Here is a 27976-nt window from a genome sequence, read left to right as displayed (position 1 = left end):
GTTGTGGCTACTGTAAGGCCTTGGGAAACGGTCAATGACCTTGAAAACTAAGATTAATCCAAAATCAGCCTCAAAACTAGCATATTGCAGCGGCTAAAACTTTTGCTAAACTATTACTATATGGCACATATATTAACAATAGGCAAGTTTATTTTTTCCGCTCCCTCACCCTTGATATGCATTCAACCATTTCATGCACTGCAATAAGTGAGCGAGGTATAGGACTATTCAACATTGGTAATAAATCATTAGCATAAAATTTTACACCCAAAACAATGCTCATTAATGTAATCTTCATAAATTAATGACAAAATCATGTCAAATCTTGCATTAAGAGAACTACTATTGAAAACAACAGAGTTAACTTGTACTTTGGTACTTTGGCTTGTGGTCATGGTTGGAAACCTACCATTATAAAAAACAAAAGTACGTTTCTACCTGTAGTTCAGCTGTAGTAGCTATCTTGAATGGTGCATCATCGTCACTATGCAAATTAGCAAACAAAGACTTCAAAATCTGATAATTACAATTCATTTATGAAATACAACAATTATTATAAATAGTTTATATTTAATAAAAAAAGGAAAATAGAAATTGACTTTTTAGAGTTTGTACTTTGGTTAATTTTTATATTTTTTTATATATTTTCTTTTGACTGCATACATATTGTGTTATTTGACTTTCATTCTATCGTTTCTCTATTTAAAGCTACCTAAAATCACAGTCCCCCAACTAACTTTGTGGAGGGACTGTGCTAAAATGTAAGTTTAGAATACTCCTGCCCCGAAAAATCCTGCTATTTCATCGACAGACCTCTTTTCAAATGCAATATATATACCCAAATTGTGCAGGATTCACTTCTCTGGTAAATGAAGAATTGGTGCACAGTTTGTTACAGCTTAAATTCACACCGGAAGATCAGTCGCTAAAAGGTATTCCTCCCTCATGGAGAATAGAGCAGCCTCACGCGACAAATCTTCCGGTGAAAGTTCATATGTACACAAAAGTGAAAGGAAAAATACTCTTTAAACACCAATACTATTCTTTGTGATGTGTTGCTTCAAATTAAGTTAGATCTTCGCGAGGTGAGAAGTGAATTTACAAAAATGTTATTGTAAACTTAATGTCTGCATTTAAACATTGAACATTGTAAATATTTGTTTCGCGGCCATCAGTGAAATTTACACATTAAAATGATGACAGCGAACACGATTGGAAATAATTGGGATAATTGGATTTTCATATTTTTCAAATTTCTCAAAAATGTGAGGTGCCCCATAGCTGAATGTTGCAATATTGCAAATTACTCATAAAAACAATTGTGTAATGTAGAAAGAAAAGAAGATGAGATTACATTTACAGATTAAATTGACCCATTACTTCAGCATCCAATTATCCCGAATTAGTTCAATCGTATTAGCGGTACAAGAAGGCACGCATACAAAAGTCATGCTGAACATTACAGAGCCCTGAATTGAATAGCATGAAAAATTTTGCTTTTAATTTTTTTCTACTGTAAAGAGATGTTAACATGCACATGACACTGATAATGGAATGTGAAATTACTAGGGAATCTTCTTTCGGTGTTAGAGAAGTGCTCTTGATTCAACGTCCCACTCTGGAAAACAGACATTGGAATCCCGATTGGGTCTACAAGTTTGTAAAGACAAAACTATATTAATTTTTGATTGTGTGCATTAATTTAAGAGTCATCATACATAAACTGCCATTACACCTCTTTCACTATATATACTATATATATATATATATATATATATATATATATATATATATATATATTTATATATATATATATATATATATATATATATGAAATCTGATTCAATTTTTTCATACCTATGCCTTAAATAGATGTCAGGAAATGCACTGCTGTTATTTCAAAAAGGCACATTGAATCCGGACAGTGACATCAGCCGAGGTAATAAAAGCAAGCTGACACTACAAAGGACCTGAGATCTAGCATTGACATGTGAATGTGATTCACTCAGCATGAGAATACTGCCCTCAACCTGTTTGAAGTGAAACGACCGTTACTTTCCATGTGCTTTGTAACCACAGAAATGTGACATTGTGCTTTGCAGCCATAGCAACAGGGACTCCACCTGACTGAGGGGACATTCAGTGTTTACCGGTCTCAGGTATTTCCTCTCATGGAAAAAAAATGAAATTGACATATATTTCAAAGAAAGTGTTTAAGTACAGACCACCTCTACCACAATACATGCAGTATTAATGTTTTCAGCGTACATAAAGCAATAAAACTCTTCCAACGTTTTGGGTCTGAGATCCAGTTTCTCCAGATAAAAATTATTCATTCTGTATATTAGGGGCATCCTTGTAGAAAATTAAATACTCAATAGTGTCCCTTTGCTCTGTAAAGTAATTTGTTAGTTTGTAAATATTCTGCCTTGAGAAACAGCTATCACTAATTAGGCATACACAATACCTACAAATCACCTAACCAGTCAGCTGATAAAAATTGCAACCAGTATCTGGGGATCCTATATACATTCATATTACTGGCGAGTCCAATACGTCTCCCTGTACTACATGTAGTACTGATTCTAAACCTCTCTAGGATGAAAGACTGTGCCGTTAAATCCATTCAGAAAAGCTCAACACTCACATGTGAGTGTCTCTCCCTCAAAAGAGTCCTCCCCTGTCCATCCTGACTACCCTAAAGTTTCAAATTCTTTAGTATAATCAACAGTACTCACTATGGGCACTGGCCATGTTCATTACAAATCGGAGGTAGGGCCGCTTAAGAGTAGTACTACATTAAATATACAGCGCTAACGTCTAAATTATGCATAAGCACTGTATTTTTAAAGTAGGGAATCTAACTTTCATGCATCAATCAATCAATCAATATTAAAAATACAGTTCTTTGACCTCAATTGTACATGGCTCATTTCTAAAATCTTTTGATATAAAATATTTGTATACGATAAGGAAAATTTAGAAAAAGTGTTAAATGTAACTTTAAAAATACAGGGACATTTGTAAAGTTAGTTATTTTTGTGAATAAAAACTGATGATGATGATGAGCTTTCTTGACTTCTTTGGACAGTCTTTATAGCATCAGTCATAGACGTGTGATTAATGATGGCATGCATGGAAAGATGTGCTACGAAATGACTCTGTCATTTCACTGTCAGTTTTCACCCGGTTGGGAGTGGTCTGAGAAAAACAAACACAAAGAAAGTACAAACGTAAATAAATAAGTAAATAAAGACATGCATACAGCAGTCATTTAGATGTGAGTGGATGACTGGTGATGTTGAAATCATGCCCGTTTCAGTATGTAAAATAATTGCACCTGAGATGGTCCTGATATGTAGAAATTCATATACGTCAAGGTATTTTTTTGCATTCGTTACAAAAGCAGAGTGTTTTGACATGGCATGGAACACAATAAGTGTTCACTTGAAGATGGTGAGTGGCTACACATCTCATAGCAGTTGCATTTGTTAATTCAATGGGAAAGCATCGTATTAAGGTAGAATGCGCCTCAGAGACAGATATTGGGACTCTCAAACTTTTATAATTTTTTTCTGTTCTTCCACTTTGGAGGGCTCATTTTAAAGCTCTTGGAGTATAAAGAAAAATTTTCACTGTATTAGTTTTTTGGAAATCGGAAATTTTATGTTTCCCAATCAGAGGTAGTGGCCATTTTGAATTTCAAATATTGATAAATGTTAAGTAATTTGTTCCTCTAGTGACAAACTTTGCATGGTGACCCCTGCTTTTTATTCTTGATTTGGTAAAAGAACGGTTGGAAGATTCGCTGGGGAAAGTTTGAGCAAATATTTAAGTCTTTCACTTTCAAGGCGCATACTGCCTTTAAGGTAACATGCGCCTCAAAATTAAGAGACTTAAACTTTTGCTCAAACTTTCCGTAGAGAACTTTAAACCATTCCCTTTTGAAATTAAGAATAAATACCAGGGATTTACTATACAAAATTTGGTACTGGAGACAAAAATTATCTAACATTTCCCGACACTTGAAATTCACAATGGCTGCCATCCCTGTCCTAACTCATTGGGAGAAAATAAAATATTCGATTTTCACAAAAAATAAACTGGTGAAAACTCAAGTTACTACATGAGCTTCTAAATAAACGCCTTCAAGTGAAAGACCAAAAAAGTATTGTAAACGTTTGAGAGTCGGAATATCTGTCCCTGAGGTGCATCCTACCTTTAACTGAAAGCTTAGGATGTGTCCATACAGTGCATGCAGACACAAAGCAAGAACACCACTGTAACAGGCCAAGCAGCTGACATTTCAGATCCATAGCAACCATTTCACTGTTCTGTAAATGTGTGTTTTTTCGAATTTATTCTGTAGAATCACATCCATGCAATGTGCAAACTTTGAGATGGTGAAAAAAATAAGTACGGTGATTGGCAATTATTCATAGAAGCACTGTCAGGCTCTGATTAGGGGGGCTTCAAATTTGTGGCAGTGACTCACACATCCTAGATACAGAACAGATCTGGTAAAAACAGCAGAGAATATCTACAGCAAAATACACCTAGCTGAAATGCCTGAACAAGGCAAAAAACACAATTCTGTGAAAGCCACAAAGTCTGAACAGTGAAAGGGGTTTACAGATGCTGCAGCAAAAAAATCACAACTGCCATGTGCAGTGTTTTACGTCAGCAGAAGATAGACAGCAAACAGACTAGCAACAAAGACACCCCTAGAAGAGGTCACACAAAATTATGAAAATTTGAGAAACACTGACTGCAGCATAACTTTTGATTTATAGCTCTTTGTATTGCCCTTCATACCATCATGAGAAATTACTTGTTTTCGTAGAACAAAACTTTAATGGTTATCATGGATACAGGTCTATCAAAGTTTGCCAACTTATCAGATTCCCTGCGATGATCAACTACCAAAACACAAATGAATTAGTAAAATTTAAAACTACTATAAATCTAATCAATATGAAGGTTAGTAAATGCTGATGCCAGTTGAAATTTTCTTTTTTTCAACCTTGCCTTAACTTGCCGCAAACTTTTCAGAGATGAAATGGTACTGCATCTTACAATCAGTGTTTCTCAAAAAACTTTTTTCTGAATACCACACAGAACAAGCGAGAAAGCAAAGCAGAATTCAGACTAGAAGACGTGTAGCTTGTGGGTACTGTTTTCTCTTCGCAAAACAGCGCCCTCAATCAGTATATAGGTCTTCCAGCAGAGTTCAAGGGCAGACATTGTGAGATGATATAAACAAATCAGTCTCTAATACTAGAAGCAGCAACACCACCACCACCACCACCACTGGCAACCACATGAGAAGATGCTCTACCATATGACTGATTGACGAATCCTTCCGTGTTGGTCCCAGGAGGTGGTGCCGAGTAGCTCATCCGAGGAAATTCAGCGTCTTCCAAGTTTTTCTTCTTCTTCTTTTTCTTCATGTCCATGTCCGAGTGTTGCTGCTTGGCAAAGTTGATAAATACCTGGAAATCATCGCAAAAGAAATAAAGAGTTAGGGAAAAGTTAATATATCCCTTGGATGAGTGTAACACACAATCACGCTTCAATGGATGTGCTGTTGACCTCTGACGTAACTGAAGGCAGTGGAAAAGAATAAGGTAGAATTGTGCCTTGGAAGTGAAAAACTTAAATGTTGGCTCACACTTTACTCAAGGAACCTTCAAACTATACTGTAATTACAGTAAAAGATACTGGCTAGGCCATTGTAAATGATTATGCATGTACATGTAGGTGGAAATTATGATAAAACTTCATGTGAGATCTTGAATATCTTTATTAATTTTAACATTTTTTAAATTTAATGTGGAGAATACAAAGTATCAAAGCACATGATCATGAAAAATCACTTAACAAAACAGTTGCAGGCACCGCCTTATAGAAACCTTCTTCATTCTTCATATAACTAGAGGAATACAGCAATCTGATTGGCTTCTGATTACTCATTGAGCAGGTGTTCTCTATTTGGTATGCATGATTTGATAGCTCAAAAATCATACATATCACAGATCGGAATAACAGGAACATATTTTGCATTCTCAGGTATGTGAAAAGGGAAAGACTGAAGAATCCTGGGCCAACACAGACTGAAAGATCCATCACTCGAGGGCGCTCTAGGAGCGGAGAGAGCGCCCTCGAGTGACGTATCTTTCAGCCTAGGGCCAACACTGTACAGTTTTACAAATCATCGCAATCCTAGGGGGTTTGGCTGTTTAATAAAGCTGTTTTCACCTCCTAAGAAAGCAATCATTTTGTTAATCAAGATTGCACCACGTGTTCTTCAGGTACACCGTGAAATGATGGAAAAACAACACTTCAAAGTATGTTTTTCAATCAGTGTTTGGTAAATCTTGGTAGAAAGTCAAACTATCTGGTGGTGGGAAATGGTTTACCTGTTCTAGTGAGGTTTGACTGACACTGTAATCTATGATCTGCAATGTTTCACGTTGGCTCTCTATAGTACCAAAGATAAACGGCCAGCTGAAATTGGCGTTGTCCACTTGATAATGCACCATGCCCTGTGAGAACAAATGATTGTCATGACAACAATAAATTTCAATATCAACAATAGGCAAAATACTACCCTGACAGCCCCTACTGGAAAAAGCTTTAATCAGGGGACTTTCCTTGGAAGGAGTACATCAAATGTAACTTTGCTAGGGTATTTTTTAGGGTTAGCCTTACTTAAAAATGAAGTATACATGCCAACCAGAGAGGGAAAGGGAGGCTTTAAGGAAAGGAGCCTTGGGAAAGTCTCTGTAAAATTTGATAAAAATTTGTAAAGGTTACTGTAAAATTTGTGGGTAATCTACGAATTTTCTAGCAACACTTCTACCATACAGTTAACGACTTCAGAGAGTTCAAATTCAGTCAAAGACACAATTTCCATTCATTGAATGTTTTTCAACTACAACAGCAAAGTTTTGAAACAGTAATTGAATGATCTTTTGACTTTTTTCATGCCACTTGCAATAGATCTGTGTCTACACACATACCGGTACATGTAAGAGTAGGGCTCAGAATAGTTAAGAGAGCGGTTGTGTTTAACACCTTGTACATAGCTTAGAGAGTTCCATTTGCTTAAAGATAGTATGCGCCTCCAAAGCGAAAGACTTTAACTTTTGTTCAGACTTTCCTAAATGAAACTTTCAGCTATTCTCTTACTAAATCAGGGGTCATTGTGCAAAGTTTGGTACTGGAAAAACAAATAACATAACATTTACCGATAAATTCAAAATGGCTGCCATCCCTGTTTTAACTCTATGGTGGAGAATAAAATTTTCAATTTTTGAAAAATTATGATGGTGAAGTTTTCTTTCTCAAAGAGCTTTAAAATGAAACCCCACAAGTGGTAGATCAGATAAGAGTTGTAAAAGTTTGTGAATGCAAATATCCGTCCCCTACACGCATACTACTTTAAGAAACTTGACATCAACAAAAACTGTTGACATGTTTGCAATAAAAGGAAAATAAATGATGGCAGAAATTCATCATTACCTGTACTTCTTCCACCAGATTTGCTCCTGGGAAGTTGGCATTTACAAATTGCTTGACTGCTTCTGTAGTATAATTTTCATTGACTTTCATCATCATTGTGTAACCAGATCCAAATCTATTGGTGTTAGAAATACGGGAGATAGTTTATTAGCATTTCTTTAGTCTTCAAGATAAAATTCAGACACATCCATCAGGTTAACATGGCTGAGTGTAAAACGCTACATGTATATATATTCTACAAAAATACACCTCCAAGAGACGTTCCGTTGGACTTCAGCAGGACTTTGTTCATGTAGGACAATCCAATGAGATGTATCTTTTATTATATTCTTTCATCTTGCTTGGAAAAATCTCCAATTTAAGCTATGTTGAAAGATTTGAATCATTTTGCAGATTCACGATGGCAAGCTAAAATATAAAACCATCACCTGCAAATTTTATAGGATTGACTTCTAGGACTTTAAATCTTGTTGGTGATAACTTTGGTTCAAAGACAAGTATATATGTACATCCAGCAGTGTGTTGGGAAATCCTGATCTTCACATTTTAGATGTGAACAGCTTTGCTTTACGTTTGGTACAAATATTGTGAAGATAAGCTTATACTCGGATTTATGTGCAAGCTGACACAAAACAATGCATGCATCACGATATTAAATGAACAAACCAATTGATGTAATCGTATTTTCTGTAACTGCATCAGCAGAAAACACCTGTTTTGTTATAATATTCCTTGCAGTAACTGCTGGAAAAAGTTTCCAAGTCATAGCTATAACTTGTGATCAAATTTATCCCCAGACAAGCACTGGGATTGGGTATGTTGCACAAAACAGACCTGCGTGCTGGCTTTATGAAAATCACCACACTATGACAATACTACAACGTCCAAGGAAGGTTTAAACTGCAATATCAGACTCCAATACCTGTTCTTAAGATGTTGAGTACTTCCAAGACACTTGAACTCTCCGTTGACCATTATTGCTAGTCTTGTGCACAGAGCTTCACACTCCTCCATGCTGTAAAGAAAATACATTACTTGTTAACCCTTTGAGCACCAAAGTCAATTTTTGTCACCTGCATAGAAAATAACAGAAACATATTTTTTCAGGTTTGAATAATTTTTCAGATTTTTCCTAAAATTTTGATCAAAAACTGTAGCCTATGAAAGTGCTGCCCATTTTGTCCAAAATTATCGAAAGGATTACAGAAAAAAACATAATAAAAGGTAAAATGTTGCAAAAACTTTTGGCAGAAAATTACAGCACTCAAAGGGTTGATATTAAATTGGAATGATGTTAAACGGCATACAACATATCTTAAACTAAACCTCACCATTCGCGGTGTGACTCACTGATAATCAAACATGTTCACTATATGCAACCCAAATAGTTACTCTCTCTACCATTTCAAAATTAAAATCTAACTCTCATTGTCAAATTTGAGCTACTAATGAGCCCGATTTTTTAAACCATCAATCTACGCACTGTGATAACCCACTGGTCAATTCTGTCACAGTTAGTATCAATATCCACAAAAACATCACAGAAATCCTTATTTCAATACATTACAAGAACAAAAGTTTTAATTCTAAATTGCATCTTACTATCTACTATTTGATCCATTGGCCTGAAGTCGATTGATTCATCAAGGATTGCACGTAAAACCAAAAAACATTACGTGTGAATCAAACCTCTTCATACATATAAACAAATCCATACATAACACTCAACAATTCACAAGCTGTTTCCTTTTCAAAACTATGTTTTTACTGACAGTATCACATTTCCACCACCAAGAAGAAATCACTGGAGATATTTCAACAGTACATATAGAAATCAAATCCTTGTACCTGTGGGATGTCAGCACTATAGAGCGACCTCCCTTCATCAGTGATGTCAGTGCATTCCACAGGAACCTTCTTGCTCTGGGATCCATTCCGGATGTAGGTTCATCCTGATAACAAAACAAAATAGAATGATGTAATGAATTGAGTGTGTCCCCACTGATATTTCCAATTTAATTGAATACTGATATTAGTGGAATTGACTGGCTCATGCAAATTAATTGATCACTCAGAAATTCACATAAAATAACGGCCAAGTCAAGACACTGGTTCTCAAATTTATGCCAGAGTTGAACTTACCAAGAATATAATTGGTGGGTTGCCAACAACAGCACTGGCAGTGCTTAGTTTTCTCTTGTTTCCGCCACTGAATAAAAAGAGGAGGAGTTGAAGTTTCATCACCATCATTTTGGTCATAATCATCATCATCATCATCATGACCATCATCATCACCATATTTGGTCATCATCATTATCATCTTGATAATTATCATCATCATCATCCTGATCATGATCATCATCATCATCATCATCATCGCCACTAATATTTTAATCATCATCATTATAATCATCATCATCATCCATCACCACAGTAATTGTAATCATGTAATATTCATTGTTTTAAAGTTTTCAGTGTACCAGTAAATCTATCTGTCTATCAATCATTCATTCATTCACTTTTTCTTGAAATTACAGCAAACAAGAAAGGTGACATACACACTAGCTGCTGCATTCAACTGGCTTAATACATGTGCAGCATTATACTGTATGATGCATCATCGTAAAATGTATCTCCATACCAAGGATATGGAGGTCTCAATGGGAATCAGATATATTCAATGTTCTTGCAATGACCTACCTGTATGTTCCAGACAGTTTATCAGCCCATGGTCCAAGATTCAATTGTTTAATGGTGATCTCAACCACTTCATCAAGTTTGTGGCTGGGAATACCTCGCAGCCTGGCGTACATGGTCAGCACTTCCCGACCTGTCAGCCTTTCTATCAGAGCATCAAACTGCGGGCAGTAGCCGATACGCTGTTGTACCTGTAGAGTCAATAAATCGAATGAATGAATCATTGAGCTTGTGTACGTAATATTTGTGTAGTCATACACAGTAGAATATATTATTGGCTGATTTCATACAGTGGAAATATTGTACTAAACTTTCACTGGTAAATATGACTTTTGCTCACATGTAGCCCTACTACAAAAATACTGCTAGCTGGCTATGTGCATTCCATGACAAAAATAGATAATTTGTCTTTACTTTCACAATACATGTAGTCTTTGTACTACTGTTTAACTGTACACTTACTACATGTACTAGCAGACATTTTTGTTAGCTAGTTTTGTTCCTCATAACCCTTTCAATTCAAAACCATGGTTAGCCAAAACCAATTGTTTTTCAGAGGTGGATGCTGACACCTATCTACCGGTAAATGGGGCAAAGATTAGAGATCATTTTTATCAGAGTAGAATCTACCATGTACATGTAGCTGTAACCTGGCCCTCGATGTCAGTTTATTTGATCATGCCTTCAAATTTATCTTACCTTTCGTTTGTGTGTCTGAATGTTGAACCCATCCATATAGGCAGTACCAGCTGTGATGCCTACATCTCCAGTCAACATGCCAAATGTAGTGGTTTTACCGGCTCCTGCATACAAAATCAAGAGAGGAAATGTTCAGCAAATAAGAGCCTAGTATTTCTAGCCATCTCCCTCTCTGCTATCCCCTCCTCCCCCTTGCTCTATCACACACACACACACACACACACACACACAACATCATCATCATAACCGCCAAAACCATATCAAACCCACAATCACTACCATCACCACCATAGCCATCACCATTATCATATTCATATCAACTCATCATCATCATCTTTCTCACAATCATCACCACCACTATTATCATCATCATCATCATCATCTTTCTCACAAACATCATCATCATCATCATCATCATCATCATCATCATCATCATCATCACCATCATCATCATCTTTCTCACAGTCATCCATCATCATCATCATCTACGTCATTATTGAAAATATCCCAAATGTCCTTTGAATTAACTGTCATCGTCGCCACCATCATTATCATAATCATCATCAGCAGCAGCAGCAGGAGCAGTAGCAGCAGTAGCAATACCATCATCTTTCTAAAAATCATCACCACCACCACCACCATCATCATCATCCATCATCCAAATGTCCTCTTAAATCACTTTCTGAAACACGGGCAAAACACCAACGTCCTGAGACTCACCATTTATTCCCAGTAAACCAAAGCATTCTCCCTTTGGAATTGCCAGGCACAGAGAATCCACAGCTGGTCTGGGTGCGGTCTTGAAAATACCACGGTATACTTTAGTCAGATTTTTCATCACTACAGCCATCTCACCATACACACTCTTGTCCATAGCTTTCACATGAGCTCTTTCTCGGTTGACATCCATGTCCTTAAACAAGTGAAACAACTGACCGTTATCCAGGGAAAGCACAAGATTACTTTTGAGGAAACCTTTTAAAATAGGAGATCACTTTCTTGAACAAACCATACAAGCAATGTGATACACATTTTGTGGCAGTCAAACATCTAACTACTGACAGCAAACATTTAGTTTCAACTTTTTCTCCAGACAAACACTCACTTAACAAGTAAACGTACAGTTTATTTCCGATCTAGTGCAATCTGTATACATCTGCATTTACAGATAAAACTCTTTTTAACCTTTTGAGTGCTGTAATTTTTCCCACCAAAAGTTTAGTGTAACATTTTACCGATTTTTATGAATTTTCTATAATTTTTTGGATAATTTTGGACCAAACAGATATCAAATTTCATTGGCTACAGTTTTTCATCAAAATTTTGGCAAATATCTGAAAAAATTTGACTGGGGTACATTTTATAAAGGCAACAAAAATTGACTTTGGCGCTCAAAGGGTTGAACTACATGTGCAGTGTTTGGTGCAAGATCCGTATGTCCTATAATACCGTTGGTCCAGTAATCATAGACATCGGATGAGAGGTTCAGCAACAAACCAATGTTCACATGGGTTAAATTTCTTTGTGATACAGATGAGGCATTTCTATGAACTTAATCAGCAAGTCTTAATTAAGGTAATTCATTTGAGACAAACTTTTGCTGTTTGAGGTTTTTTATCTCCAGGGTATACATGTATGTTTCATATTCATGGTAGTTTGAAACGAAAAAGATGCGGAGATGTGGTTTTTTACTTTTAATTATAAGTTTTGGATTTTTGGGTTTCCTGAGCTAACAAGATCTGACTACTGACATGAAAATAACACAATCAGGTGCATTTCCATGGAGCAGTAATTCTGAAAAGTAGCAAGATGATGAAGAAGAGTTGAATGTGCAGAACTGTACAATGCGTACATGTAATCATATGGAAGCTGTTATTGTTTTTAATGAAAAGGTGCATGCTGACACAGTTTTTCTAGATCAATGTGCATGCAGATAGGAAACAAAGACTTTACTTTTTTGGCCTTGCAATCATCAATTCTTGTATGATGGGAATGTGTATCCCAATCTGAGGTTAAGGGTAATGACAACACAAGTGTTGCAAAGATGACAAATTAATGTTTACCTCTTGTTTGTCTTCTCCGTGACCTTTCAAGACGCTGGCAGATCTTGACGGAATGAAGAAACGCACCTGCCATACATACGAAATATCAGGAAAAATTATTTCATAGTATTAGCAAGATGATATGGTAGGCAATTTAATATATATACAGTGAATGTTGAATCCATGGTAAAATATTTCAATTGATAAATTGAAATTCTGATTTCAAAGAAACACTAGAAATCCAGGGAAACACTGATCTGATGACAAAATCTGCATCATGGAAGAGGTCATAATGATGAAAGTCTTTGAACTGCAATGTTGTCTTGAAGCAATTCATACAACAGGTTGTTGAAAACATACTTGAGTACTGAATGCAAAATTTGGTAAAGCCATTATGAGAGCCTGGATAAAAAGGGCTATGTTGTTATTCAGCACGATTTTAAGTGAGTTTGGTTTTATAAATATGAAAATATCTCACAGATCATGGAAAATTAAGTTCCTATTGACGAACAACAAATCAATGTTTACTAAAAAACTTTATGTATTCCAATATTTTGCCTCCAATAGATGAAATCCGGACCACTAATGTTTGGTGGCAATGGGACACTAATTATATGGCTACTAACATAACTTTGCAAATCTGGGTAATTTATGAACATGTTTGTGATATATAGGACTAATTCCCAGTGGTAGCACACTATGCTGCAACAGTTGTGAGGTAGCGCTAACACAGCTGATGTTCAATGAGCAAAGGGGAGGACATTACCTCAATGAGCAACGTGAGCAGGAAGTACCCAACAGCTTCTGCCGCCAGCACGGCACAGTGTCTGCCAATGCCCGGTTCCTCCCATGCAAAGTTGTTCTCATGGTAGGTTGTGTTGGTCAGAGAACACAGATACTTATTCCTGTTGGAATAAAAAATCTAAAGTCACCAAAATCTGCATTGTTAGGATGTTGGGAAAAGGACTAGCACGTAAAATAGTAACAGAAAAAAGATGTGTGACTTCTTAAGAAATTTGCTGTGTCATTCGTCTCTTTTATATCTTGTTGAAATTCCAACACGCAGACATCTTGCATGATACACAGCATGACAAAATTATTGAACTCGCTCCACACTATGCTTATATTTAGCTCTGCACAGAGTAACATGGTATGTTGCACAGTTTAGTTCTGTATATCAACAAAACTGTAGGTGTTGTAAAGAACTGTTTTTAATCATCTTTATAAGATGATTGATGTTTTCTGTTTTTTAACATCGCGCTATTTAGCACGAACAAAAAAAAATCCTTTGTCCCTTTTTTCCTAAGTTTAACTTACAATGCTGTAGCAGTACAGGTCTTGCGTATTTCATGGTTTACTGCTATGGAAACCATGGCCTGTCCCAGAGCGTGCGCTGGAGACAGCATAAACACATCATCAACTATGTCCGCCTCTCTCTCGTTGTCTGTCACGTCAAGTATGAACACCGCTATTAAACTTCCCTGTTATTGAAAACAACAAACAAAGCGATGTGAACGAACTCGTTTGCATGTGGCAGTTTCTTTATCATCAAACTGTTACTCAGTAAATTAACCCTTTTGCTAAAATGGTTTGGCCTAGATCCATTGTTCAAACTGGTGAGAGACGACCTGTTTCAAGGAAAATTGGGGTGAACAAGTTGTTGCTGAATGGAACGTCTCACAATCACACAATCCTTTGATGGCCCATGATTGTGAAAGCCAATCTTGAATCATACCCACAAAATTAAATTTTTACTGCCTTGTAATAGTTGTACTAGAGAAAACATACAAAGTTTTTGTTTTCATACACCATAAACACATATAATGGAGGGCATTTGAATCTCAAATATTATTTTGAAGTACCTTTTTTTTTCTAATCATAAAATATGCTCAGTGACCCTTTGATTTTTATTTTTGACCATGAAAGCGAAGTTTCCTGAGTAATTAAAGTACGAGTAAGAGTTTGATGTTTTTATTTGAAGGAGACGCATACCTAAACCCCTCCCACAATAATATCATCTTAAAATTTGCACTTTATGTGTATATGAACATGATGCATACATCTTATATTATAGTTTAACCAACTGCTGATCCTTCAATATATTTCTCATTGAAAATGATTTAATTGTCACAGTAAGTTTTCTAGTTGAAAAATTTCCATCAGACTGAAAAGAGTAATACATAACTTTTCATGTGCTTGCTTGGAAGAAAATTGCCTAAAAATGAAAGCTATCAAACTTTTGCTTCTTCTTTGTTAAAAAATATTTTGACCCTTTCTCACTGAGTGAATAGAACAGGTGCATTAGAACATTCAAATTTCTGTAAAGAGTCTTTAACAAACTGAGTTCCAATTTGTCATATATCTCCAAGGAACTTTGAATATGGTGTGATGACGAGATAACGACAATTGCTTGATCTGAAAAAGATGAACATATCCAAGAAGTTGAACGATGACTCTAAAATGGTGACTTACCATGCTTATCATGGCAAAAAGGAACGTGATCAAATTGTAGGCTGCCAGTGGATTCTTGAATAAGAATGTGAAACAGTACACCAGCGGTATAGCTGCTAAACCAAACAGTAGCTGTGGAATGGAGGTAAACAAAGATGGAGTGGTAAATTTGGAATCCTTGCTGTGAAATATGATAATAGATATCACATCTAATGAGACTTGTTTTCATTTATTACCAACATGCAATAATTAAGGCAAATGCCACTATATCTTTATTACTTTTTTTATCATTTATGGACTGAAAATCAAGAGACAAAGAGGGAAGAAAGAGAATAGTACATCTTGTCATGTCTGGTGTTTATGCAACAATCTAAACTTTTACAGTCACCCACTTTGGAACCTGCAAGAATTACTAGGTCAGAATTTGATCATTTAATATCACGTGATATGTCAGCAAGATCACTCAAGTGCGTACTGGAATGCTTTCATGCATTGAGGTGCAGCCACATATACATGAATCTGATACATTTGTGATGTCAAATGAAAAAAAATGATAGAAATGTTTTTCAAATATATACAAACATTACATCATTAGTACATTTATGATTTGAAACTGTAAAAATTTTGTTTTGGTGTTTTATTTCACTACTATTACGGAGTTGGAATTTTTTCTTTATTACACGCCAAGCAAAGATATACATAATGTTGAAATCGCTGTCTAGAATGGCAGGCACTTAGAGTTTCTGTTACTTGTCTGCCAGAGTATTTATATATGATCAAAAATATCATGAAGCTGCAGAATTCAAGTGATAAATTGTACACGAAAATTCAAATATAACAGAAAAGACAGAAATAGATAAAGTACAGATAATCACCATGATAACAACCACGCTACCAAAATTGCGGCCGCTGAAGGAATCGGTGTTGAACGCGGCAAACATGATGCAGATGCAGACGAACACAATCAGGTAGTTGATGAAATCCCAGACGTAGGTGGCACACCAGTAGCTTAGTGGATCAACGCCACTAACAAACTGTAGATGTTTAGCCTGGAAGTGCCAAAAATCAGAGATTAGGAATCTTTTCACATACACAGAGGTATTTCCCCTTGTCAGCAATGATTTTATAGTACATAATCAGAGATAATTAAATATTCTTCGAGGACAAGGAATCATTTACGTAATTGGATTTGCATACTTAAGGTAGCATGTGCCTCTGGCACAGATATGGCGGACTCTCAAACTTTTACATTCAAGTGGTAGCCCAGAAAAGCAATTTGCTATTTTGATCTACCACTTGTGGGGCTCATTTTAAAGCTCACGGAAAGAAGCCAGTTTTCACTGGCTTACTTTTGTGAAAATCTAAAACTGCATTTCCCCCATAGAGTTAGCACAGGGATGGCGGCCATTTTGAATTTGAATTAGTCTCTATAAATATTGGGCAATTTGTTTCCCTACTACCAGATTTTGTATGTTGACTTTGACCATTAAAGGGAGAAACGATGAAATAATATTTACTACCACACGACATGGACAGATTTAGTGGTTCTTAAATATTTGAATATTTGTCATTGTTTTTGTTCATTAGGGAAAAATTATTTGACGTCCATTAGGGAAAAATTATTTGACGTCCTTGAAGTATGTCTTTTATAGTAGTATGATAGAAATAAAAAGCTTGTAGCTCTGTAATATTACACAACTATGATACAGTGATGGGAAATTGGCAAATGTTGAACAGCATATACTGCTTGTACATGTATTGAGGTTATGACATCTAAATTATCAAATATTTGGCAAGTATTAATCAGTCATCTGAATTTTTAAGAAAAAAATCAAAATGTTACCTTGCTTTCTTTCTCTTGTACAATGAACGGTGAGAAGCTCGCAGCCAAGAAAGCCATGCCAAATGTGATCAAGATAGCTAAACCAACTGAACCAAAGTCTGTCTGTACTGCATCCACCTACATGAATGAAGATATCAAGCACCAACTGATCAAAGACATGTATTTCTGTTGATGTTGTAAAATGAAATTTCTTGGACCAAAGTCCCTGGTGGTTTTTCAGTCAAGAGTTTTTTTTACTATGATCTTATTCATAATCTCAAACACAATATTACAACAGTTTTTCTAGGTCTTTTGATTGTGAAGGTGATGACCAGATTGGAAATCAAAAACAGGCAATTGTATGAGCTGGGCCTACTTCCATGCATTATTGATTGTTCAATCAATTTATTGGATCGAAAGAGCAAGTATAAAGTGAATGGGCCAAGGAAGTAAGAGTGCAAGACAGTGGGCAGTTGATATGTAAATACCTATGTAAACAAAAAATTAAATTTGTTACACATGAATTAACAATGTATGCAATTTCTATTACATTTCTATTGCTTTTCAGTCAGTTTTATTTTGATGACACAAGCACTTTTTTTATAAATATCAAACAAAAGTATTTTAAAAAAGAAACGACAAAGCTCTTATGGAAACACGTACTGAACGTAATAGCTTGTTCACTTACTTGGCTTGAAGCACTGAGCGGTAGCGGGTAATTTGTGGTTCTGATAGAGTAACTGGAGTTGGTGTAGTACTGCAAGATGACGTTGTCAACGGCAAGGAGAGTGGATGGCCCAATGTGGAAACCCTGTGAGAATAAAACACAATACTGTCTATGACCCTTTCAAGTCAGCAATATCATACAAGAGCCAGATACTAAGACTGCGTAAAACCTAGGTGTGAGAAGTCAAGTCCATTGAGTACCTTTGAAAGATACTGTGTTGGTAGCCATTGGCTTTTCACTTGAAAGATTGCTAAACACTCTAATCTAAGTCACTCATTCATTGAAACTTTCTTTAAGTTTGTTTTATATCAAAATGTGTGACACAGAAACTTTTCTTGGCTCATTTATATATCAGTGATGCACTTTACCAGCACTGTCACCATTACCCAGCAAAAGAAAACAAGGAAGTAAGAAGCATGAAATAAGTTTAAAAATTCACAATTATTTTTGAGTTTCTTTAAGTTCCAAAGATTTGTAACTTTGTGACAAGCTTTTTTTTTGAACAATTTTTTGTTATTGACACAAATCATAGAGTAAAACTCGAGAGTATCAGGTGTTTGTCACAGAAATCAAAACAAGATGGGGCAAAAACCACACAAAGATGAATTTCCTCACTTGGTTGCTGTACCATGCAGTGAAAACAGTCTTGTTGGAATCATTCTCATCATCAGCCATGGTAAATCCCGATACGTGAGTTTCAAAGTATTCTTCACTGTTGCTGTCTCTCAGGATAAATTCCTGGAAATACGTCTCCCTGTCATCTAAGATGGATATGTTGACTCCCATTGGGCAAGTATCAGTATTCCTATCAAGTAAATGAATAACATTTCACAACTAACTGGAGACGTGCATAGTATTGATATAACTTGTACATTTTATCAGGTGAATATGTATCTGAATATTATCATGTGCAGAATGTATAGTGACTGAAATCATGCAAGTGTCCTAGGGAAAGTTTCTTTTTGTTTAACTTGTGTCCATCTAGCATCCATCACCTGACCTGACCTGACCTGACCCAACCAGACCTGACCCAACCAAACCTGACCTGTACTAAATTTAAGTTGAAATTTCATGGTTTTTCCCCTGACGTGGCTATGGTTTATACAGTACTTAGAATCACAGCAAGACCGGGCGTCACCACTATTTGACTTGTTCTGTACGTGGAGAAGTTCACTGCCTCGCTTGTATTCTTATACACATGGGAGTTTGCTGTGTGCATGGCAGTGACAGCACTGTTGGGGTACTTACTCGTAGCCTGTTATGCAGTCTTTGCAATCTGCATATCCAAAGTCCTCATACTCATTACAGATTTCACTAGCCTCTCCATTGTTGTTTAGCTGTCACATACAAAAAAGAAACCAAAATTATCTTTAGAAAACTAAAAACCCGATGTGCATGGCTATCCATAAAGGATTGACGTTTTATGTTAAGGGAGAATGCACTTTGGGGACAGATATACCAACTCTCAAACTTTTTTAATTCTTTTCTGATCTACCACTTGTTGGGGTTCATTTTAAAGCTCTTGGTGTCAGAAAACTTTTCATCGGCTTACTTGTTCAAAAGTCGAAAATGTTATTATTTCTCCATAGAGTTAACACGGGGATTGTGGCCATTTTGAATTTCAAATATCGGTTAATCTTGAGTAATTGTTTCTCTAGTTCAAATTTGCATAGTGACCCCGCTTTCAAGGCGCATACTACCTTACGACCTTTGTGGCGTGAGATATTTACTTGAACGATAACAATTTTACTAGTTCAGTGTTTCATCTAGGATGCTACACCAGAAGGGGATTGGTCCCCTCTACTGGAATTTTGAGGGGGATCTTAAAATTTTTGGGGGGATTTAACTGAAACATATAATGACATCTTTATACATAAGTTTTCATGCTGCAGTGATGTTACTTGTGATACACATACTACAAGCCATAAATCACTTGCTTACAAAATCCAAGCTGCTGGCTGCAAACACCATCCTCAATAATTTTTTTTTCAAAAGTCAACAAATTTGCGTATCACTGTTGTGAATGTATAGGGCTTCCAAGAGTGGCAGACAGCTCATTAATATTCATAAGCATTACTATTCCTAAATAAATTGTAGCATATTCTGTATGCTAAAATATTCTGTATGTTTGCTTTCTTAGGGCTTAATGTACATTCAAATATAAAAATGAACAACAGTTAGCCATTCCCACTGTACCTTTCCAGTACAAGGGATTTTTTTTCATTTTTCACTGAACTGTCTGCACTACAAAAGCAAGAAAAAAATCTTTTGTAGTTATAAAGGAATGTTTTGTAGCTTCTGAAAAAAATAATGTACTTGTTTGTCACGTTTTTACTGTGCTTATATCATCCCTCACTACTGTAAGTTTGGATCAACATTGCCCTATACAAACCAGTTAGCTGTATTTTTCTAGTGACCTAGCTGGTCTTGTAGTTTTGTGCGCAGACTCAGTAGAGTTAAAACGAACAACTTAGAGGGTCGGACCTTAGTCTGCCGTATTTTGAATGCGGAGTTTCTCGATGTCAGATTCGCTCCAGTTGCTTTTTGTCAGTCATTTTAGAACGGGAAAATAACAAACAGAAAGGTTGGTTGTCACGGACAGTTAAATTTAGGGTTTATTTGCCCCGAAAAATAAGTCAGTGTCTGTTCACTTAATTCAAAAACGGACCCATTGACACCATAGCTTGCTTGTGACTGTTGTGACTTCATTGCATGCAGCTACATGCAGTCTGCACTGAACACGTTTCTGTGACAGTAAAGTCCAAATTTTCGTGTCAATTTTGCTATCAGAATTATTTCAGAGTGTTATGGACATCCATACGATGCATAAAAACTTCAGTTTGTCTCCTTTTCTCAATCGTACAGAGATAATGTAACACAGAAACCTTATCGGGCAAGGGCAATGAACTTTTGTGAACGTAACTCTCAACTGGCTGACAGGCTTTCATATGCAAATTCAGTGTACGGAAATTTACGCGTGTTATTGTTTCAACAGCAATTTATTGTCAAGCAGTTCAAAAAGTATCAAAATCGAACTAAAATTAGTCCCTTCCATGTAAATGTTCTTGCAACACTATACAATGCCCGTTGCCACACTATGAACAGGTGCCAATAACAGGTCAAATGCATCGAAGTGTGGCACTCACGATAGCAGCCATTCCAGCCAGCTCAGTGCAGTGCGCGATGGGTCGCCCCTTCTACCTGTGATTGGCGGCGCGCAGCACACCAGAGAGGGGGAATTGCGCAATCGCGCAGCCTAGATGAAACACTGCTAGTTTGATATTTTAATAGGCGTGTAATTTAAAAAGCGCAATCGATATACATGTAAAAGAAAAACATTGATACTTTGGACGTTTATAAAGTGCGCAGTGATCTAGAGTGGACATATTATTTTGACCAGCAATTGATGAATGCACAAATTTACAAGGAATTGGGATGTCAAGAGAAATTGCATAAATTCCAATATTTTTTCATAACAATATAGTTAACTGGCGTTACAGTATTAATTCAGATGTTGGCCTAGGGATAAATACACATGGCTTTCTGTGGTATGATCAATTTTGAGAATGCAAGAAAGAACAAAGTGGTCCTTTATATGTTTGGTTTCTTCAAAATGAGTTGAGGTACGCCAACTGAGAATCAGCAAGAAAACATGATCAATTTCTCACCTTAGAGACACACTGGTCATTCAAGACTTGGTTGGTGTAAGAGCAGCAGTCAGTGTCGCTGCCCTTGGCTGTTCCATCAATCAAGTTGCCCTGGTTGTTTGTTTCTATGGTTACCGTGTCAGAGGTCACATCCACTGCATCCATGGATACTGTTGAGAGATAGCTATCCAAATCCTACAAATAAGACATTGTACATGAATAAAATTCAATGACCGTTGCCTATTACAAATCATGGCAAGAAATGCTACCTACAAAGCTCTTCTTGGGTTTTTCTTGATGTATATGTGTGTGGGTGTATGTATTTTATTAGTATACCATGCATTGGTGCAATATTGAAAAACAGGCATTTCTCTGCTCTTTAAACTTTGTGGTACTACTCAGTCATAAAGATTTACAAATTTGCTTTTCACTTTGTAGCATCACTGATATTTCAAGGCAGCATTTCCAGTATCATTACCATGAACTTGAGAAACACACAAAAAAAAATTCAACATTATTGAAACACAAAAACTTGTTAAACTGAGTTTCCATTGCACCTTGTTTCTCAAGCTAATTAAGTTCCATGTTGTCCTTAACTATAACACAATACTTTAACTGTTATCTGTAACATCAATAGATTATTTGGCTTTGTCGGTAACATAGCATATTGTGAAACAACCACAGAACTACAATGCCCCTGAAAGGTTCTATTTCAGAATGTACCCCACACTGTCAAGTTGCTTTCAGAATGAGATTCAGACTGACCCTGAACAGCATCAGGCTCTGATTGTTGCCCCTCAGATCTGCGTGGTAACCTCTCAAGTTGCCGATTTCCACCGAGGTCAAATTGGACAGAGTCAGCTCGAGAGGGGGATCGGACGCGGTGGGCTCATTGACCACTTCAACCAACAAGCCGAACAAAATGAAGAGCAGCGGAAGCAGCAATTGCGTGACTACCGCCTTGATATCGCGTTTGCTATTCAGGAATCGTTTGATGAACATCGCAACGAACTGTTGCCACTTTAGGCTGCAGCCGGTCAAATAATCTACAAAATACGTAGACATGCACTAGTATTAATAACTTCCTGCATACAATTAAGTGGCACATTTATAATATTAGATATGAATAATAATTACTGTTAGCAGGAGAGCAACATTCATTTGTCAGTGAAAGACTACAACTGTTGAAAACACATATCAACCATGGTAATGTAAAATAGATGATAAACAATGATGGTTTCAAATTTATCATTTTCAACACTGGACACAAAAAGGTACCGGTACATGAGGACACATAAACCAGACATAAGAGAGTCCAAATGTTGTATTAAAACTAATTTTGCTTTTGATGGGCGCAAAAAATTTCCCCAAAAGTTATGAAAGCGGTGTTGTTAGGCCTTTCACAATGCTGAAAAAGTGAATTTTTTTTTCACTTGGAGAATGCAATATGCTGATATGATGAATTTTCAATACTTATCCAATGTCATGGTATTTTGTAATGAATGGAAAAGAAGCTGTTTGGGTTGTATATGTGATTGCGAAAATTTGAAATTCGGCCATGGTGAGCTATGTTTCTTCAACAAGTTGACAGGTCAAGGAGGTGCAGATGTTGCCTTGACAAAAGGATTAGGAAATATTGGCAAACTTTTCACGACTTTATTGTCTAGACTTGATTGTTAGGCACAGTGAAAAAATCTTTGCTTCTTGCCCAATCAAATTCAATTCCTAGTTGGCGTATGTTAAGTTTTTTTTGTAAAGCTAAACAGATCAGCAATATACCGGTAGGTGAGAATTTTTGACGGAATTGAATTTATTTGAGGAAAAATTTTCCTGGTAATGTTTTTCATGAGTTGCAGCTATATGAAAAGATAGCTGCCAAAAATATTTAGTAGCTGTAGCGAATGAGTTTTCAGCCAAAGTTAGCAATAGCAGACTTTGCAGGGTTTTAGCTTGTGCAAAGAAAAGAGACTGCATTTGTTGTGTTCAAACATTTGGTAATGAACTTCCTCTTTGACCTTTGACTTTTTAGCAAAATTTTTATTAAAGTTTCAATGAATGAAAACTGACTATAAATATCTCATTTTTTTTTCATTTTATGAAAACATCATACCCATCGAATCATTGCCAAGACACTACCAGAGAAACCTGAGAAAATGTTATGTTTTAAGTACATGCTATTATACCGTATGGCCTTGAACTATACTTAGATAGAGCCTGGAAAATGTCAGTTAGTGGCGAGTTCAAACAGAGGACTACTGGAGGGGTGAAAGGAACAAGTGAACATAGATCAGTGCCTATACCTTGTAAAGATGGGAAAAAAACACCATACTCATATCATTTTGGGTTTTGCCAAGTACATGAAGAAGAATCTATTATCCATGGCTGGTATGTATGTCACAGACTGGTCTATGTTTAAATACCGTTGGGATTAGAATACAGCTTTCTCTTTGTGAGATTTATCAAAACAAATCCATGTTTTGTTTAACCGAGATGCCTTAATGAGAATTGACTGTTCAAAACCCAAGATAATTGTTAGAATAGTTATCATGGTGTGGGTAAAGAATGTGCAGCTAGAAATTGCCTCACAGCTCAGTAAAACCCCAAATTTACGGCCACAAGCAAGAAAAATGAAGAGCGCCCTCAACGTCAAACAGCTGAATTTCTTGGCCTATATGCTGCACTTAGAAACTGCTCCTATGCGGAGAGTTTTGCCAGTGCTTGTTAATGCATTTTCTAGATATGCTTGATGAACTTAAAGATGCTGTGATAGCACCACTTCAGTGAGCAGCTAATTCTTTACCCTACCCCATTCGATTAGCAGGAAACTTGGTATGAATCAACGTGTTAACTTGCAGTGAGAAAAAGCAAGATGCACAGAGAGTCAACCAAAAACTTTTCAAACTTTTCCCCACTAAGATGCATCATATAATCAGTACTCTGTCGTTGGACGACAGAGATGCATGCACCGGGGAAAGGCTAGAAAAGAATTTGTGCAGGTTGCAGATACAACTACTTGCTATCTATGTGCAAAAAAATGTCTGTTCTATAGGTAGGAAGCGAGATGATAGACATCAGGCAAAAAAGGGGAAGGGTGAAAGCTGAAACTATAACTGATCATTACTGATTTCATCCGTGGCATTAGAGGGATGTCTATGAAGCTCAACGGTGTCGTCTTTGAGTGCGTTATCTATTGATGGAGAATCACACAGCGAAAAGTGATGCAGTTGAAACAAAAAAAACATGAAAATGAGTGAAAAATTATGCAAAAAAAATAATCATAGAGCATAATATGTGAACATATTCATGTGGAAATGAATAACACTGTCAGTATCTGAGTTGACAGTTTATGCTACCTTTGCTCTGGATGGTCGGCTCATTGAGATGAACTGCATCGCTCTGTGAAGATGTACCGGGGTTAGTGATGTAACGCTGCTTGCCTGGAGGGCAAGGTGAGGTGAAATATCCATTTTGTGGAAGCGATTGGAAGTTAATTGAGAATGCCGGCAGAAAATGAGAGTCGAGGATGGTTAGTTCAGATAAGTGCTGACTTTGCGCCACACTACTCACCATGGTATATTAGTACAATGTTAGATGTACATTTACAACAATGCGATTATCAAGCTACCGGTATTACTAAGCAGTAAATACAATTACACATAATATATCAGTTATTTTACTTATCTGTATGATGCTTTAGTAAAATATGTATATTTACAGGTGAAGTCTGTGTCTTCTGCTGTAGGTATATATGCAATACCTTGTATATCAATACTTGTGTTTGCTGTGTGAGCTTGTCTGTATTGCACACATATGGTTAGCTGCAGTACAGTAGCTCAAGGTTAAATTGCCTGGGTATCTGGGTCGGACGGCAAAACCAGAAAACACTGACCCAAACACCCAGGCAAAACCTCGAGCTACTGTACTGCAGCTAACATATGGTGTGTATATATGATACAGCTGTACATTAACCCAACTTAGTTTTATGTATGAGGTGTGTATGATCTGTAAAATGGAACAGCAGTCTAGGATATGTTTGTATGGGGTGTACTAGGGATGTCTTGTAAATGTCATGTGTTCTTGCGTTTACAGTGTAATGCCTACAATTATTCGTACAGAGAGTCCATATATCATATCTAAAGGTGTTTACACCTGTGATGCTAACATGTACCCAGGTGAAATGCCTGGTTATGATACTGAAGTGGACATGATTCACCAATATTTCTAACATACATTGATGACACACATTTCAAACATTATCACGCCAGCTGGTGGACAATGGAAGAACATAGCACTCAGAAGTACCAAGAAGACTAAAAGGCAGTCAAGTACATATATTTACTTGGGGCAATACAGAAAAAAAATGAAAATTTAACGTTGTTTGAAATTTTGCTACAGGCACATTATTTTCTTTGACAGCAGTTTACACGGCACACTCTGTGTTTAAAGCTGAATGTGCCTCAGGGATATGTATTCAGATTCGCAAATATTTACATTCCTTTTCTGATCTACCACTTGTGAGGGCTTATTTTAACGAGCCTGGAGTTAGAAAAATGTATTAAATTCTAAACTTTTTGAAATTCAAAAAATTTATTCCCTATAGAGTTAATACAGGGATGGCGGAAATTTTGAATAACAAAATATTGGGAAATGTTAGGTAATTTGTTTCTTTAGTACCAAACTAACATATATCATGGGACCCCTGATTTTTATTCTTGATTTGGTGAGTGAGCAGTTGAAAGTTTCAATCTTTCACTTTTGAAGTAAGAACAACCTTAATCTAGTATGTTGTGGTAAGGGGAGTTGTACCTCTCTTGCCACATTTAACTACGGAATTCAGGATCCTTGAGGGGGTTTCTATAACTAAATGTATGTTTGTTATCAAAACGTGGCACGACTTGCCGTTGTCCCCTTGCAGGACTTAAATGTCTTGCAGCGTTTGACAGTTGATACTAAGGGCTATAACAAATTATTGGAATGCTTGAATTTTCATGTAAAATATTCAAACAAATATCATGAAAAACGGCAGTGACTTCATTTGCAAGATGCCAAGCTGGTACTTCTGAAGTGCATTTATTTCTGCTTTTGTCCACTCTTTGTTAGTTCTGCGGCATGCACATGCAAGAAAAACTTTTACCTGGAGCTTGTTAGTATAAGGTTGACAGGAAGGTTATCGGTGAGAAAGACAGCAACAGAAGTGTTCTAGCTGAGAGAAGGACTGCAGGGTAAATCATGCAAAACAGTGGACAGCAAATTAAAATACTATCTTTCAGGGTGGAGAGCATCCGATACAGTTTGTCTACACTGTGCACAGACCACTGTACATAGTACTTTGTATGTCTGAAAAATATACCGTCGTCAAAGGATTGAAACTCCCAACCATTGTGTACTGACAATTGTTAAAACTACAAAACATGCAGTCTTCCGCAGCAAAGGTGCACGCAAAGAGTATGTAATTCAACGGCAATATAGCAGAAGCCTGTAAAAGAATATCATGATCATGCACTATATAGCAACATAAATTTTTGCATCATTCCTCAAACATTTATAATAGCTAAGATCTCTCTCTCTCTCTCTCTCTCTCTCTCTCTCTCTCTCTCTCTCTCTCTCTTCTCTCTCTCATTATATATATATATATCTGTATCTATGTATAGTATTGCAGTATCACAGTCTTTGTCATCAATATGAACTGTTTTCACATTTTACTGTACACCCCCACTAAGTGAAACAAACTTGTCTACTTTGATAATCTGTTTAACTTTTAACAGAGAATTGCCGTTTTACACTCAGTATGCAATGTAATACCGTAAAACAATGGGATTGCTGCAATGAGATTTCATGACAGGGTCAGTTGACAGACTGTATAGTTAGAACTTTCAAAAGTTGTCTTCATGTACATGTACATCCTCAATTGGTCACTCTTGGATGGGACTTTCTTAAAAAGCAATCACTAAAAATAACAAAATTAGCATTCATGATGATAGTAAGCGTACCTTTTCTTGCTTCAGGATCTTCTGGGTTGGGCAATTCAGAGAAATCAATGACAGCGCTGTTTGCCGGCTTGACTAACATTGAGTTGTCTGCCTCTGTCACTGTGCCATTGTTTGCGACAGGTGCCTTCACATCACCGTTTTCATCTTCCTCCGCCGTCTCCCCGACTTTCATGAAGACTTCTTCCATGGTTGTGACAGACACACCGTAACTGTCAATGCCCAAATTCGACAGATTTTCTGCATGGAGAAAGTGAAAAGGTCGTGTCTAGTGAGAACAGCAGTGAAATATTTCAACTCTCAGACTGGTTGACTTACAAATTTCCAAGTCTCAATCTCAATAAAATCTCTGTAGTCGTGGTTCATTAAATTTTCATGTT

At 36.6% G+C, this 27976-nt stretch overlaps 1 protein-coding gene across 1 annotated transcript in view; it reads right to left on the bottom strand.

Moving 5' to 3' along the window:
- Positions 1-3012: 3012 nt before the first annotated feature.
- The window catches only part of LOC139147642 (phospholipid-transporting ATPase ABCA3-like), a 71470-nt gene continuing 46506 nt past the window's right edge, over positions 3013-27976 (bottom strand). Inside the window, exons 21-43 of the mRNA XM_070718787.1 lie at positions 27600-27836; positions 24963-25046; positions 22375-22655; positions 21631-21804; positions 19211-19299; positions 18578-18767; positions 17924-18046; positions 17257-17373; positions 16289-16462; positions 15435-15545; positions 14280-14443; positions 13729-13867; positions 12984-13049; positions 11641-11833; positions 10921-11024; positions 10225-10412; positions 9667-9733; positions 9373-9476; positions 8447-8539; positions 7525-7639; positions 6420-6545; positions 5339-5492; positions 3013-3201 (exon numbers count right to left, since the gene is read on the bottom strand). Coding sequence (XP_070574888.1) covers positions 3176-3201; positions 5339-5492; positions 6420-6545; positions 7525-7639; positions 8447-8539; positions 9373-9476; positions 9667-9733; positions 10225-10412; positions 10921-11024; positions 11641-11833; positions 12984-13049; positions 13729-13867; positions 14280-14443; positions 15435-15545; positions 16289-16462; positions 17257-17373; positions 17924-18046; positions 18578-18767; positions 19211-19299; positions 21631-21804; positions 22375-22655; positions 24963-25046; positions 27600-27836 — 3119 coding nt within the window. The 3' untranslated portion in view covers positions 3013-3175. The remainder of the gene's footprint in view (positions 3202-5338; positions 5493-6419; positions 6546-7524; positions 7640-8446; positions 8540-9372; positions 9477-9666; positions 9734-10224; positions 10413-10920; positions 11025-11640; positions 11834-12983; positions 13050-13728; positions 13868-14279; positions 14444-15434; positions 15546-16288; positions 16463-17256; positions 17374-17923; positions 18047-18577; positions 18768-19210; positions 19300-21630; positions 21805-22374; positions 22656-24962; positions 25047-27599; positions 27837-27976) is intronic.

The sequence above is a fragment of the Ptychodera flava genome, chromosome 13 (genome assembly GCF_041260155.1).
Source record: "Ptychodera flava strain L36383 chromosome 13, AS_Pfla_20210202, whole genome shotgun sequence".
Classification (NCBI taxonomy): Eukaryota; Metazoa; Hemichordata; class Enteropneusta; family Ptychoderidae; genus Ptychodera; species Ptychodera flava.
This window is presented reverse-complemented; position numbering and strand designations above follow the sequence as displayed.